General features: G+C 42.7%; 1 protein-coding gene across 12 annotated transcripts in view; it reads left to right on the forward strand.

The window, feature by feature from the left end:
* Positions 1-12,904, forward strand: part of kiaa1109 (KIAA1109 ortholog) — a 534,122-nt gene that overhangs the window by 170,399 nt on the left and 350,819 nt on the right. For 11 of the 12 annotated variants that reach the window (XM_038792378.1, XM_038792369.1, XM_038792381.1 and 8 more), the window contains 2 exons: positions 4,664-4,770; positions 9,705-9,904. In XM_038792378.1, coding sequence (XP_038648306.1) covers positions 4,664-4,770; positions 9,705-9,904 — 307 coding nt within the window. The remainder of the gene's footprint in view (positions 1-4,663; positions 4,771-9,704; positions 9,905-12,904) is intronic. The other variant, XM_038792376.1, reaches the window with a different exon arrangement.

Raw genomic sequence — 12,904 nt, forward strand, 5'->3', positions numbered from 1 at the left:
GGGGGGGGGGGGGGGGGGGTAGATGTAGGTAGAGAATTGAGGTGAAAGGAGATTTAGAAATCTAAAAAGAAAATCTAAAGAGAAAAGATAACAGGAAGGACATCAAGTTTAATAAAAATGGTGCATCAGTAAATCAGATTCATGCAAAGTGAAAAAAATATTAAAGACTCTTATCTGAATGATCAAGGTATTTATAATAAGGTAGATAAATTATTTAGATCTAATCACCATTGCAGAGACATAAATAGAAGGTGACCAGAGCTGAGAATTCAATATTCCAGACTACTCAACATGTTAAAAAACGAGAATGGAATGGAGAAAGTAGCTCTGATAATAAAGGTTCACATAAAGACGTCAATGAGAACAGAACTAGGCTCAGAACATCAAGAATTGGAATCAATACGATGAAGTTTAGGGAAAAAAGGGTCAGAAAATGTCTCCTATTAGTAGAACAAGATATAATTGGACCTGGTAGCAAAGGTACTATAATAATTGCGGGGGGCTGTAATCCTTATTTAGACTGGCCAAAGCAACTTGCCAAAGTTGTCAGAAGATTATTTTGTAGAATTACTTTGTATTACTTTTTGCAATAGTTTCTTGGAACAAGATATTATGGAACCAGCTAGGGGTAAAATTACTTTAATTTTTTAGCATTGTATAATGAGGCAGGATTAATTAGCAACCTAGTTAAAGATCACCTGGGGAAATGTTATAATGGAATTAAATTTCATATTAAATTTGAAAATGACATTCCAGTCTCAAGCAACAATCTTAAACTTAAACATGGCCAGTTACATATGTATGAGGGGAGTATTGGCACAAGTTGATTGGGTAAATAAGACTGAAAGGTATGGTGGTAAATAAACAATGGGAAACATTTCAAAAAGCAATTCCAAAAATTCAACAAAAATTAATTCCATTAAAAATAAAAAATCCAGCAAGAAAGATCTATCCATGGTTTACTAGGGACATAAGGATAGTATTAAATAAATATGCTATAATGTTGCAAAGGATAGCAAGCTTGAGGATTGGAAGTGTTTTTAGAAACACTAATTAGAAACGTTAATGGTGTTACATGTGAGCACATCACCCACCAGGTACGCGGTACATACTCTTGCGACTCGGCCAACGTTGTCTACCTCATACGCTGCAGGAAAGAATGTCCCGAAGCGTGGTACATTGGCGAGACCATGCAGACACTGCGACAACGAATGAACGGACATCGCGCGACAATCACCAAGCAGGAATGTTCTCTTCCAGTCGGGGAACACTTCAGCAGTCAAGGGCATTCAGCATCTGATCTCTGGGTAAGCGTTCTCCAAGGCGGCCTTCAGGACGCGCGACAACGCAGAATCGCCGAGCAGAAACATATAGCCAAGTTCCACACACATGAGTGCGGCCTCAACCGGTACCTGGGATTCATGTCGCATTACATTCATACCCCACCATCTGCCTTGGGCTTGTGAAATCCTACCAACTATCCTGGCTTGAGACAATTCATACCTCTTTAACCTGTGGTTACGCCTATCTCTGGATCTGTAAAGACTTAATCACCTACTAATGCTCGCATTCTAAGCATTGTCTGGCATCTTTGAATTTGTCTATATATATGTTTCTGGAACTTATCTCTTCATTCACCTGAGGAAGGAGCAGTGCTGGTTTAGCACACTGGGCTAAATCACTGGCTTTTAAAGCAGACCAAGGTAGGCCAGCAGCACGGTTCAATTCCCATACCAGCCTCCCCGAACAGGCGCCGGAATGTGGCGACTAGGGGTTTTTCACAGTAACTTCATTGAAGTCTACTCGTGACAATAAACGATTTTCATTTCATTTCATTGTGGGCACCACTGTGATTCCGGTCACTCACGGACAGCAGACAGTCAAGCTACTCTTAATGGTGGTGCATCTGCTCGGGTGTGACTGGTTACGAGTTCTCCGTTTTGATTGACAACAAATCTTCTGGATGGGCACCGGAAACTTGAATTAAGTCCTCGCCAAGTATTCCAGGAGGGTCTGGGCAGAATCAACCCAGATATTTTAGGGCGAGGCCTGTTCATTACCCCTTACTCTCCAAAGTTGATGCAGAACTGCAGCGACTAAAGGATCTGGAAATCATACGCCCAGTACGGTTTGTGGAGTGGCCTTCACCCGTAGTGCCGGTTATGAATCCTCTGCGGGGATTACAAACTCACAGTGAACAGGGCTTCATGCCTGGGCCTTTACTCGATGCCCAGGGTGGAAGTCTTGGATGCGAAACTGGCTGGAATGTGCTCCTTTACAAAGCTCGAGCAGGTGGAACTGGACTCCGCATCCCTGAAATATGCAACAATAAATACCCACAGAGGGTTATTTGAGTACACTCGCCTCTCTCTCGGGGTCTCATGAGCTCTGTCAATCTTCCAAAGACTAATGGGTCATTCTTCAAGGGCTGCCAAAAGTAGCTGTACACTTAGATGATGTGCTTATCAGGGGTGCCACCGACGAGGAGCACAAGGAAAACGTGGCAGAAGTGCTCAAATGGTTCTATGTTGGCGAAGCTCCACCACATGCTATTAAATGACAGATTACAGGGTCCCCTCCCCAGCAACCCTTCAGCCCTATGCCCAGAAGCCCCAAGAGCTAAGCATGGAGGATGGTATCATACTGTTGGGAGCTTGCGTGGTCATCTCTACAGGGTCAGGAATCCCTCCTTAAGGATTTACACAGTGATCACCCAGGCGCCTTGAAAATGAAGATGCTGGTTCGAAGCTACAACTGGTGGACTGATATCGATGGGGACATAGAGCAAATCATATGCAGTTGCCCGGCATGTCAGGAACACCAAAAGCTCCCACCGGCGGCCTCCCTCCACTTCTGCGAATGTCCAAGAAATCCCTGGGTGACACAACATGCTGATTTTGGAACCATCTGTGTGTCTATGGAGCCCATTAACTGCTTTTTCATGGCTCTTCTGAATGTTTGAACTGCCCTTTCAGCCATGTCGTTAGAAGAAGGATGGTATGGGGCGGTTCTGATGTGCCAGATTCTGTTTAGCTTAGTGAATGTGGCAAACTCTTCCCTCGTGAAAGGCATTCCGTTGCCGTCACCAGAACCTCCGGGATCCCTTGAGTGCTGAACCAGCACCTCAACTTTATAATAATAATCTTTATTAGTGTCACAAGTAGGCTTACATTAACACTGCAATGAAGTGACTATGAAGATTCCCTAGTTGCCACATTCCGGCGCCTTGTCGGGTACACTGAGGAAGAATTCAGAATGTCCAATTCACCTAACAGCACGTCTTTTGGGAAACCGGAACACCAGGAGGAAACCCACGCAGACACGGGGAGAATGTGCAGACTTCGCAAACACAGTGACCCAAGCTGAGAATCAAACCTGGGATCCTGGCGCTGTGAAGCAACAGTGCTAACTACTGTGCTACCGTGTCACCCTATGGGACGACACCCCAGGTGACATCTGGGGTGGCACCAGTAGACCTGCTGATTGGCCACAGGCTCAGGATCAATTATCAATTATCAATTTCCCCCTTGGGGACCAGGGAGTGCAATGTTTGCAGGTAGGGGCAGACGTTGACCCAGCTGGGACTTGTTAAATCGAGCATAAAAGCCAAGCAGGGACCCGAATGTTGGCTGTCCCATTGGAGACTATGATTGTAGATACTTACTGCCTTCGGCAACTTATTATTGGAAAGTAAAATAAATCTTTTCCTTCCTACCACTGGCTTCCTTGGTCATTAAATTAGTATAGCAACCCATTGTATGGCACCTTATCAAAAGCTTTTGGAAAATCCAAATTTACAACATCCACTGGTTCAACCTTAATCTATCCTGCTAATAACACTGAAAAAGTTCCAATAGATTTGTCAGACATGATTCACCTTTCATAAAACCATGTTGACTATGCTTAATCATTGTGATTTTTCCAAGTACTCTGTTATCATGTCCTTAATAATAGATTTTGGTATTTTCCCTACTGTAGACGTCAGGCTAACTGTAGGTCCCTCTTTTCTTTCCTCCTTCCTTTCTTGAACATCGAGATTACATTTGCTACTCTCTGATCCACAGGGATTGTTCTGGAAACTAGGGGATTTATCCAAGATCAAAACCAATGTGTTCACTTTCCCTGTGGGAACTTTTATATTTGCTTATTAGGATTGATTGAGTGCTGATGATCTGCATTAAATATCCAATGTATTGAATGAAAGGTATAACCTAGGTCCAGATTGCTTACTGGGGCAGATGCTAAGAAAAAACCCATAATGTTCTGTGAAAGAACAGGAAGTTCCCACAGCAACCTGGACATTATTACTCCCTCAACTGTGACAACCACAAAACAAAATTGTCTCATCATTTCTTTCATCATTGTTTAATAAACTCTTGTGCACACTAACCTGTATAACAATTGTGCTTGGGAAGTAACTTTTTGAAACACATTGACATTTCTCAAACAGATGATTAGGTGCTATATAAATGCAAATCTATTTTTAACTATCAGACTAGCTGTGGGAAATTCCTGGGTAGAAGATCAAGTACTTGTATTTTCATTTTAAAATGCTAGATGTTTTTGAAAATGTAAACTTATGAAAAATAACTTGCACTTAATTAGATATTTATTTGTAATTGGAAATCTTTGCCGAAGACATTGTTTGATTTCTACTTTATAGGATTGATTGGATTGACTGCTGGTCTGTTCCAAATATCCTGCTCTGCATTGACTATACCTGGCATCCCATCTACCCTCAGAAAGCTGATGAGCAATTGAAACAAAGCTGTAAGAAACTATTCATTCATTCTTTCATTCACTGCTTTCCTCCATCCAAAAGGCGAAGGAATATAGGAACAGGGGGTAGGTCATTCAGCCCTTCAACTCTGTTTGGTCATTCAGTTTGATCATGGCTGATCTGTACCTGAACCCCATTATGTCCACCCTGGTTCCATATTCCTTAATGTCCTTGCCTAACAAAAATCTATCTGTTTTGAAATCATCAGTTGACATGCAAATTATCTGGGTAATTCTTATTTTGGCTAATCAATGATGAATAAGTCTATTGACATGTTGTTCTGCCTAAATTGTTTATGATTAATTTATTGGTTGACCTTTTTTGATTGACTCCTGATTTCTCACTTCTAGTGTACACATGCATTGTAGATTTAGTAGTGAGTAATTTTATGGAAAATATCAATTTATACAAGTTTCAGTGTACAGAGGGGATTCCGCTATCATCCGACGTTTGGGAAGTGACAAATTCCCCAGCTTCTTTTCACATCTAAATTGCCTGAACAACCATGTAAACCTACTGAGCAGAAGGGGAGGCCATTTAGCCCCATATATATATATATATATACGTAAGCTGTTTCACATGTTTGCTTCACACCCCCCCCCCCCCCCCCCCCCCACACACACACAGTTATAGCTCCAGAGTTTTCATTTTCATAGATTATCATAGAATTTGCAGTGCAGAAGGAGGCAATTCGGCCCATCGAGTCTGCACCGGCCTTTGGAAAGAGCACCCTACCCAAGGTCAACACCTCCACCCTATCCCCATAACCTAGTAACCCCACCCAACATTAAGGGCAATTTTGGACACTATGGGCAATTTATTATGGCCATTCCAACTAACCTGCACATCTTTGTACTGTGGGAGGAAACCGGAGCACCCGGAGGAAACCCATGCACACAAGGGGAGAATGTGCAGACAGTGCCCAAGCCGGAATCGAACCTGGGACCATGGAGTTGTGAAGCAATTGTGCTATCCACACAATTCGGTAAACTAGATGAAATTGCATGGGATAAACAGCAAAGAAATAGGTCATTTTATTTTATGCTCCACACATACCTCCTCCCAGCCTATTGACTTCATCTCACCCTATTAATATATCCTTCTATTCCTTTCTCTTGCACTTAGCTACTTTCCTCTTATGTGCATCCAAGCTATTTGCTTCAACCATAGCAAGATACACGTCTCTCTGCCCTGAGCAAAGATAAATTCCTTTTTGGATTTAATAGTGACAATCTTCTGTTCATGGACCCTAAAAAGAGCTTTTTATTTGTATTTCAGCTTTTACATTCACCTCCTGTAAATGCTCTAACTTTATTTTCCTCTATGTAACATTTTCAATGTTTTCATTTCCTGGATGGCTTCCTGTGAGAATCCTTTATGATTGGCTGCTTGAACAGCTGGATGACATCACTGCAGCTGCACACTGAGATTCCCCATTAATAAGAATAATCTTTATTAATGTCACAAGTAGGCTTACTGCAATGAAGTTACTGTGAAAATCCCCTAGTCGACACACTGCGGCGCCTGTTCGGGTACACGGAGGGAGAATTCAGAATGTCTAATTCACCCAAACAAGCACATCTTTCTGGACTTGTGTTAAGTCCCGGAGAACGTGCAGACTCCGCACAGACAGTGACCCAAGGTCGAAAGAATGCTCTAGTGATTTGCATGGCGAGAGAGGTAAAGTTCTCGGGCGGAATTCTCCGCAAGGCCCGACGCCGTCGTGAAACCCGGAGAGGTTCACATCGGCGTCGGAAGTCTCTCCCGACCCCCTATTCTCCCCTCCCCGGGGGGATAGGAGGGCCGTACCGGGAAACTCGGCCGCCGGGCCTTGTCCCTGCCTTCAAGGCCCGGTGCGCCAAGAATGACGCCGCGGCGGAGCCTAATGATGTCAGCCGCGCATGCGCGGGTTGGACAGCTCAAACCCGCGCATGCGCGGTTGCTGTCTTTCCCCTCAGCCGCCCCAGAAGATGTGGCGGCTTGATCTTGCGGTTCGGCGGAGGGGAAATAGTGCGTCCCCTTAAGACGCCGGCCCGACGATCGGTGGGCACCGATCACGGGCCTGTCCCCTCCCGAGCACGGTCGTGGTGCTCGATCCCCTCTCCGCCCACCACAGGCCCCACACTTACCTGGCGTGCCATGTTCTCAACGGCAGCGACCAGGTGTGGTTGCCTCCGTCGTGAACAGGTCGGGAACGGCAGGCCGCTCGGCCCATCCGGGCTGGAGAATCGCGGGCTGCCGTGAAAAATGGCGGCTCGCGTTTCTCCGAGCGGCGTGTCGCAAAACCGGACACGCCATTTTGGGGGGTTGGGAGAATAGCGGGAGGTGCGGGAGTGGACCTCCCGCTATTCTCCCACCCATCGTGGTTGCGGAGAATCGCGCCCAAGGTCAGAGAGATGGTTAGTTCTCTCAATGAGCCTTGCTTTGAGGTCAGCGGTGTGTGTCCTTGCTTCGCTGCTGACCTTAAAGTCTTAGGTCATTATTTTGCTCCAGTATTTATCAGGATGACTGATCAAGTAATAATAGCACAGGAAGATGAGATTAGAAATTATATAATCACATTTAAAACACAGTGAAGAGAAATATTAATAAATTAATAAAACTCAAAGAGGATAAACCCCAGAACTGGAGAGATTGCATGCGTTCTAAAGTAATCTATAGAAGAAACAGCAGAGGAGCTGTTGCAGATATTTAATAAATTATTAGAGAAAGGTGCGGTGCCAGACAACTGGCAGATAGTTGGCATTATACCTATACTTAAGAACAGCATTAGAACATGTCCAGGAAACTATAGACCAGTTAGCACCAGTAGTGGGAAAAATAATGCAATCCCTACAACATGAGAAGATAGAAAAACATTAAGAAACCAAAAGTATAATAATGAATAGTCATTGTGGATTTCAAGAGGGAAATCTTGATTGACCAGCTTCATTGAGTCCTTTGAAGAGATAACAAAAAAGTAGACAAGATTAATGAAGTAGCTGTAATATATCTAGATTTCCAAAAAGCTATTGATAAGGCACCACGATGCATATAATAGATAAATGCCCCAACCTGTTCTTCGCTGGCAGTCTCAGAGCATGAATACCAGGGAACAAGCAACAGGAGATAAATGCACTGGAGGGAATGCAAAAGGATTTACTAGGATGATACTGGAGCCCATCAGGAGTACGCCTTCCCCCATATCACACCATGTGGTTAAGCATGCCGCACTGTGATGTACCAACTGAGGACATAGAATTTACAGTGCAGAAGGAGGCCATTCGGCCCATCGAGTCTGCACTGGCTCTGGAAAGAGCACCCCACCCAAGCCCACACCACCCTATCCCCATAACCCAGTAACCCCACTCAACCAACACTAAGGGCAATTTTGGACACTAAGGGCAATTTAGCATGGCCAGTCCACCTAACCTGCACATCAGTGGGAGGAAACCGGAGCACCCGGAGGAAACCCACGCATACACGGGGAGAACGTGCAGACCCTGCACAGACAGTGACCCAGCCGGGAATCGAACCTGGGACCCTGGAGCTGTGAAGCAATTGTGGTAACCACTATGCTACCGTGCTGCCTATGATATGGACCTATGATAGGAAGATTGCCAGGGGAAAATATCTATCAGAAATCATTTACTCATCATAAACCCTACTGCTTGTCCACCTACCTTTGATCTCCAACACAACAGTGGATGATTTGTAACCATTTCCAGACTGGCTAAGGCCTCTGTGCCTCCACCCAGTGTCAGTGGGGTCAGCAGGACCGTCCAGACTGCAACTGTCTTGCAGTTCGAACAATAACTGATTGACTAAATTTGAAGGCAGAATTAAAAAGCGTGATCTAGTCACTGACAAGCTATTGCTTGGCTCTGTGACTATGCATACTCTAAATAATGATGTACATGAGCCAGGATGTTTTCAAGACTGGGACACCTCAGTTGTGAGAGGAGGTTGTAAAAGGTAGCATCATTCTCCAAAGGTAGCATCATTCTCCTTGGAAGAGGGCAGATTGAGAAGTGACCAAATAGAAGTTTTCAAGGTGATGAGAGGTTTTGATGGAGTAGATGGAGAAAAATTATTTAATCTGGCGAATGGGTCAATAACCAGGTTTAGCACCATTGACAAACGATGTTGAAGGGAGATTAGAAGTCATTTTTTCTAAAAGAGTTGTTAGGATTTTGAAAACTTGACCTGAATCAGTTAACCTGATTCTATGAATTTTAAAAGGTGGTTCTACAGGTATTTGAACAGGGGCAACATGTTGAGTTATTGGCAAAAAGAGTAAAGATGAGGGATGATTTTTTTTTCTCCTTTTAAAAAAAAATAAACTTAGAGTATCCAGTTATGTTTTCCAATTATGGGGCAATTTAGTCTGGCCAATCCACCTACCTGCACATCTTTGGGTTGTGGGGGTAAGGCCCACGCAGACACTGGGAGAATGTGTAAACTCCACACGGACAGTGATCCGGGGATGGGATCGATACCAGATCCTCAATGCTGTGAGGCAGGAGTGCTAGCCACTGTGCTACCGTGCTGCCCTGATGAGGGATGATTCTGACTAATTGTACAAAGGGCTAGCATAGGAATGACAGGCCGAATGATCGCTTGTGGTATCTTAAATTTGAACAAGATCATAAGGCTACTCTTTTGGGTTTTTGGTTGACTCCTTCATAGGAAGAATATGAAAAGCCATAAGACTTATTTCTGTATTTGAGTGGTACACGTTTAAATTAAATAGTGTGTTTTAATTTTAAGCAATTGTATTAAATACACATCATGTAGCATATTGCAGATTGGGAATTTTGGAAATTATTAAGGATCAATAGGCTTAGCTGAGATTAACTATTGGCAATTTAAAGTTTAGTTTCCACAATAACCCTATCTGTATCTTAGAATACTCCTTTTTAAAGAATATAATTTCTTTTTAAAGTATTTGAAATGCAGCATCTGGCATCAAGATCATCACAGAAGGCTGCTGAACGAACTTTGCATTCTCCTTCAGTTGCACAAAGACTGCGCATCGATCCATCTGAACTTGCACCTGATAAACTACATGTGGAACTAGAAATGTCTCCAGATTCTCAAATCATTCTGTATGGGCCAATCCTGAAGGCGTTGTTATCTATCAAGGTACAAACTTCTAAAGCCAATTTAAGCATATTTTCAGTTTACGATAGATTTTTAAAATTATTTATTTTTATGTTCGTTTGTGGCCTTGCCCCACTCTACTCTTCATCAGGATCAGAGAATGTCATGGTGCAGAAGTGTCCATTAGCAAAGAAAAACATTTCTAATTTTCCCTGCTGGTTTATTTTGCTCCTTACCCTCTCAAATGGTGTGACAGATTACATGAACGCTGACTACTGTCTTGTACCTCACCAGTGAGGCTTGATGACAAGTGCCAGCATTCTTTGTAACCATGATTGCTTTGCTGTCAAACACTCAACAGTACAGCCGTGTTGCAAGATGGTAAACAACTAAACAAATCATTCCTCTCTGCTTGCTTTATTCCCTTTATCCCGTTTTGTCCTCACTCCATATCCCAGCTAATGAACAATTTTACTGCTGAAGTTCACTATTAAGTGTCTTATGCATGAAAGAAGAAACTGCTGAGCTAGATCACCCTCACTTAAGTAGCCCAGCTAAGCATTGCTGATACTCATCACATTTATGACAGTGAAGTTTTAAAATTAAAACTATCGGCATAATTGTGCAGCAGTATCATAAAATAAAAGTTAGCTGAATGTTTTTTTTTAGCAAAGTGTGCTCTCAAGTTTTAAAAGGCACCTGCACAATGCAAAATAGATATTTTTTCTCTCCAGATAATGAATGATGAGTAATTTGTTAATTTGTGTGGGTAATTTTAAAATGGGAGGTCTTCTGACATCGTGGCTCACATCTTTACCTCTGGGCAAGAAGCTCCGGGTTCAAGCCCCATTTCATTACTTCATGGCCATTGAAGGTGCATTCATAATGTGGCCAAATAGGTTGATCATACGTCTGTAAATCCTTCAAACACAACTGATAGCAGGTGGTACGAGCAGGAGAGATTCATGGTCATACTGCATACAGCAACAATAGTACCTTGCCAAGCATGATCACGAGCCAATACAATGGAAGTGCATGGTCGCCAACATGGCATGCTATCTGAAGGAAGAGAAATTGTAAAATAGCTTACAATTGTGTTGAAAAATCTGATGATCCCATTGTGAATAAGGTGAAAAGAGGTGACAGTTTAAGAGGCTTTTTGGACTTGGAGGTTTGAGTGGAGATCAGGCTTTCAAACCGATGTAAAAGCACCAGATAGGCTCAAACAATTAGAAATATTGAAGAAGTTAAACATTGTTTGATTTTAAGTAAGGAGATGATTAAAAAACATGGCATGATGTTTAAAATGCTGTATCATTACACAAAGATGGGTTATGCTGTTAGAATTAAGTACGGATGATTATAACTGCCATCAGTTACATTCACCCTGCTGTGAAATAAGTTATTGATAACTTGATAACTATAAGATTATTATTATGAAAAAGGAATACCAATGATCTTGAGTTCAAAGAATAATTGTATCTCCCAGAAGCACCTGCCAAGTGTGTGGTCAGAGTTGCAGCTCTAGGATCGGGCTCACCAGCCATGCAAGGACCAACAGAGCCCATGATCAGTAACACAGAGTTTCTTAGGTGGACAGTCATATTCGTTAGCAAGTGATCACCATAGAAGAAAAAGAATAAGATCAGCATGAGTCAATACAGTTAGAAGTAAAGCACTGTTTACTTGAGCCCCAAATGCCATTGTACCCAAGTGGATGCCTTTGGAGAAACACATTGGCAATACGTGGATATTGGATCTTTTCACCTGGATATGATTGCAATTTGGTTACGTAAATGTGAGCTTATCTACTTTGGTAATAAAAATAGGAAGACATTATTTGAATGGGTGCAAATTGAGAGAGGTGGATACTCAGCGACAACTTGGTGTCGTCCATCAGTCACTAAAAGTAAGCGCGCAGGTCCAGCAGGCAGTCAATAAGGCAAATGGTATGTGGGCCTTCTTAGCGAGAAGATTTGAGTATAGGAATAGGGATATTTTACGACAATTCTATGTGGAATTGGTGAGGCCACACCTGGAGTATTGTGTGCAGTTTTGGTGTCCTTATCCGAGAAAGGATGTTCTTGCTATAGAGGAAGTGCAGCAAAGGTTTACCAGGCTGATTCCCGGGATGGTGGGACTGTCATTTGAGGAGAGACTAAATTGGTTAGGATTATATTCATTAGAGTTTGGAAGAGTGAGAGGGAATCTCATAGAAACTTATAAAATTCTAACAGGGTTAGACAGGGTAGATTCAGAAAGAATGTTCCCGATGGTGGGAGAGCCCCGAACTAGGAGTCATAATTTGAAGATAAGGGGTAAACATTTAGGACTCTGGTGAGGAGAAATTTCTTCACACAGAAAGAGGTGAATCTGTGAAATTCACTACCACAGGAAGTAGTTGAGGTGAAAATGTTGTGTAATTTCAAGAAGGAATTAGATATTGCTCTTGGGGCTAAAGAGATCAAGGGTTATGGGGGGAAGGTGGGATGAGAGTATTGAACATGATGATCAGCCATGATGAATGGTGCAGCAGCCTCTGAGGGCTGAAAGTTCTCCTCCAGCTTTCATTTACTGTGTATGTCTATGTATGTAATTTATTTTGGTAATGAAAACGTACAGGAATACCCCATTTTATCTAGTAGATACGTTCCTTAAAACCACCACTTAAATTAAAACTACTTATATTGAAGCAGGTTTTCATATTCAAATATATGTGACATTGGGAGGTGCATTCCCAATCCTAGATTTTTGGTTCCAGTAAGTAACACAAATCTTAAAGAAACAAAACACAATGGCCTGAATCTTCTGAATGCTGGAATACTGAGTGCATTGTTGTGTGTGATGATTCTCCTGGTGGCCCGATCCTGGCTGTCAAGGAAATGCAGAGCGCAGCATCTCCTGCAGAACACTGCCAGAGTGAAGCAGAACTGGGGGAAGACAGGAAATGCCCCTTTTTACTGCACTAACTGCCATATGATAAGTTTAGAAACCTGTCTTTATGAATGTTAGTGAATGGGCGAGTGAATGAATGGTGGGTAT

The sequence above is a fragment of the Scyliorhinus canicula genome, chromosome 3 (genome assembly GCF_902713615.1).
Source record: "Scyliorhinus canicula chromosome 3, sScyCan1.1, whole genome shotgun sequence".
Classification (NCBI taxonomy): Eukaryota; Metazoa; Chordata; class Chondrichthyes; order Carcharhiniformes; family Scyliorhinidae; genus Scyliorhinus; species Scyliorhinus canicula.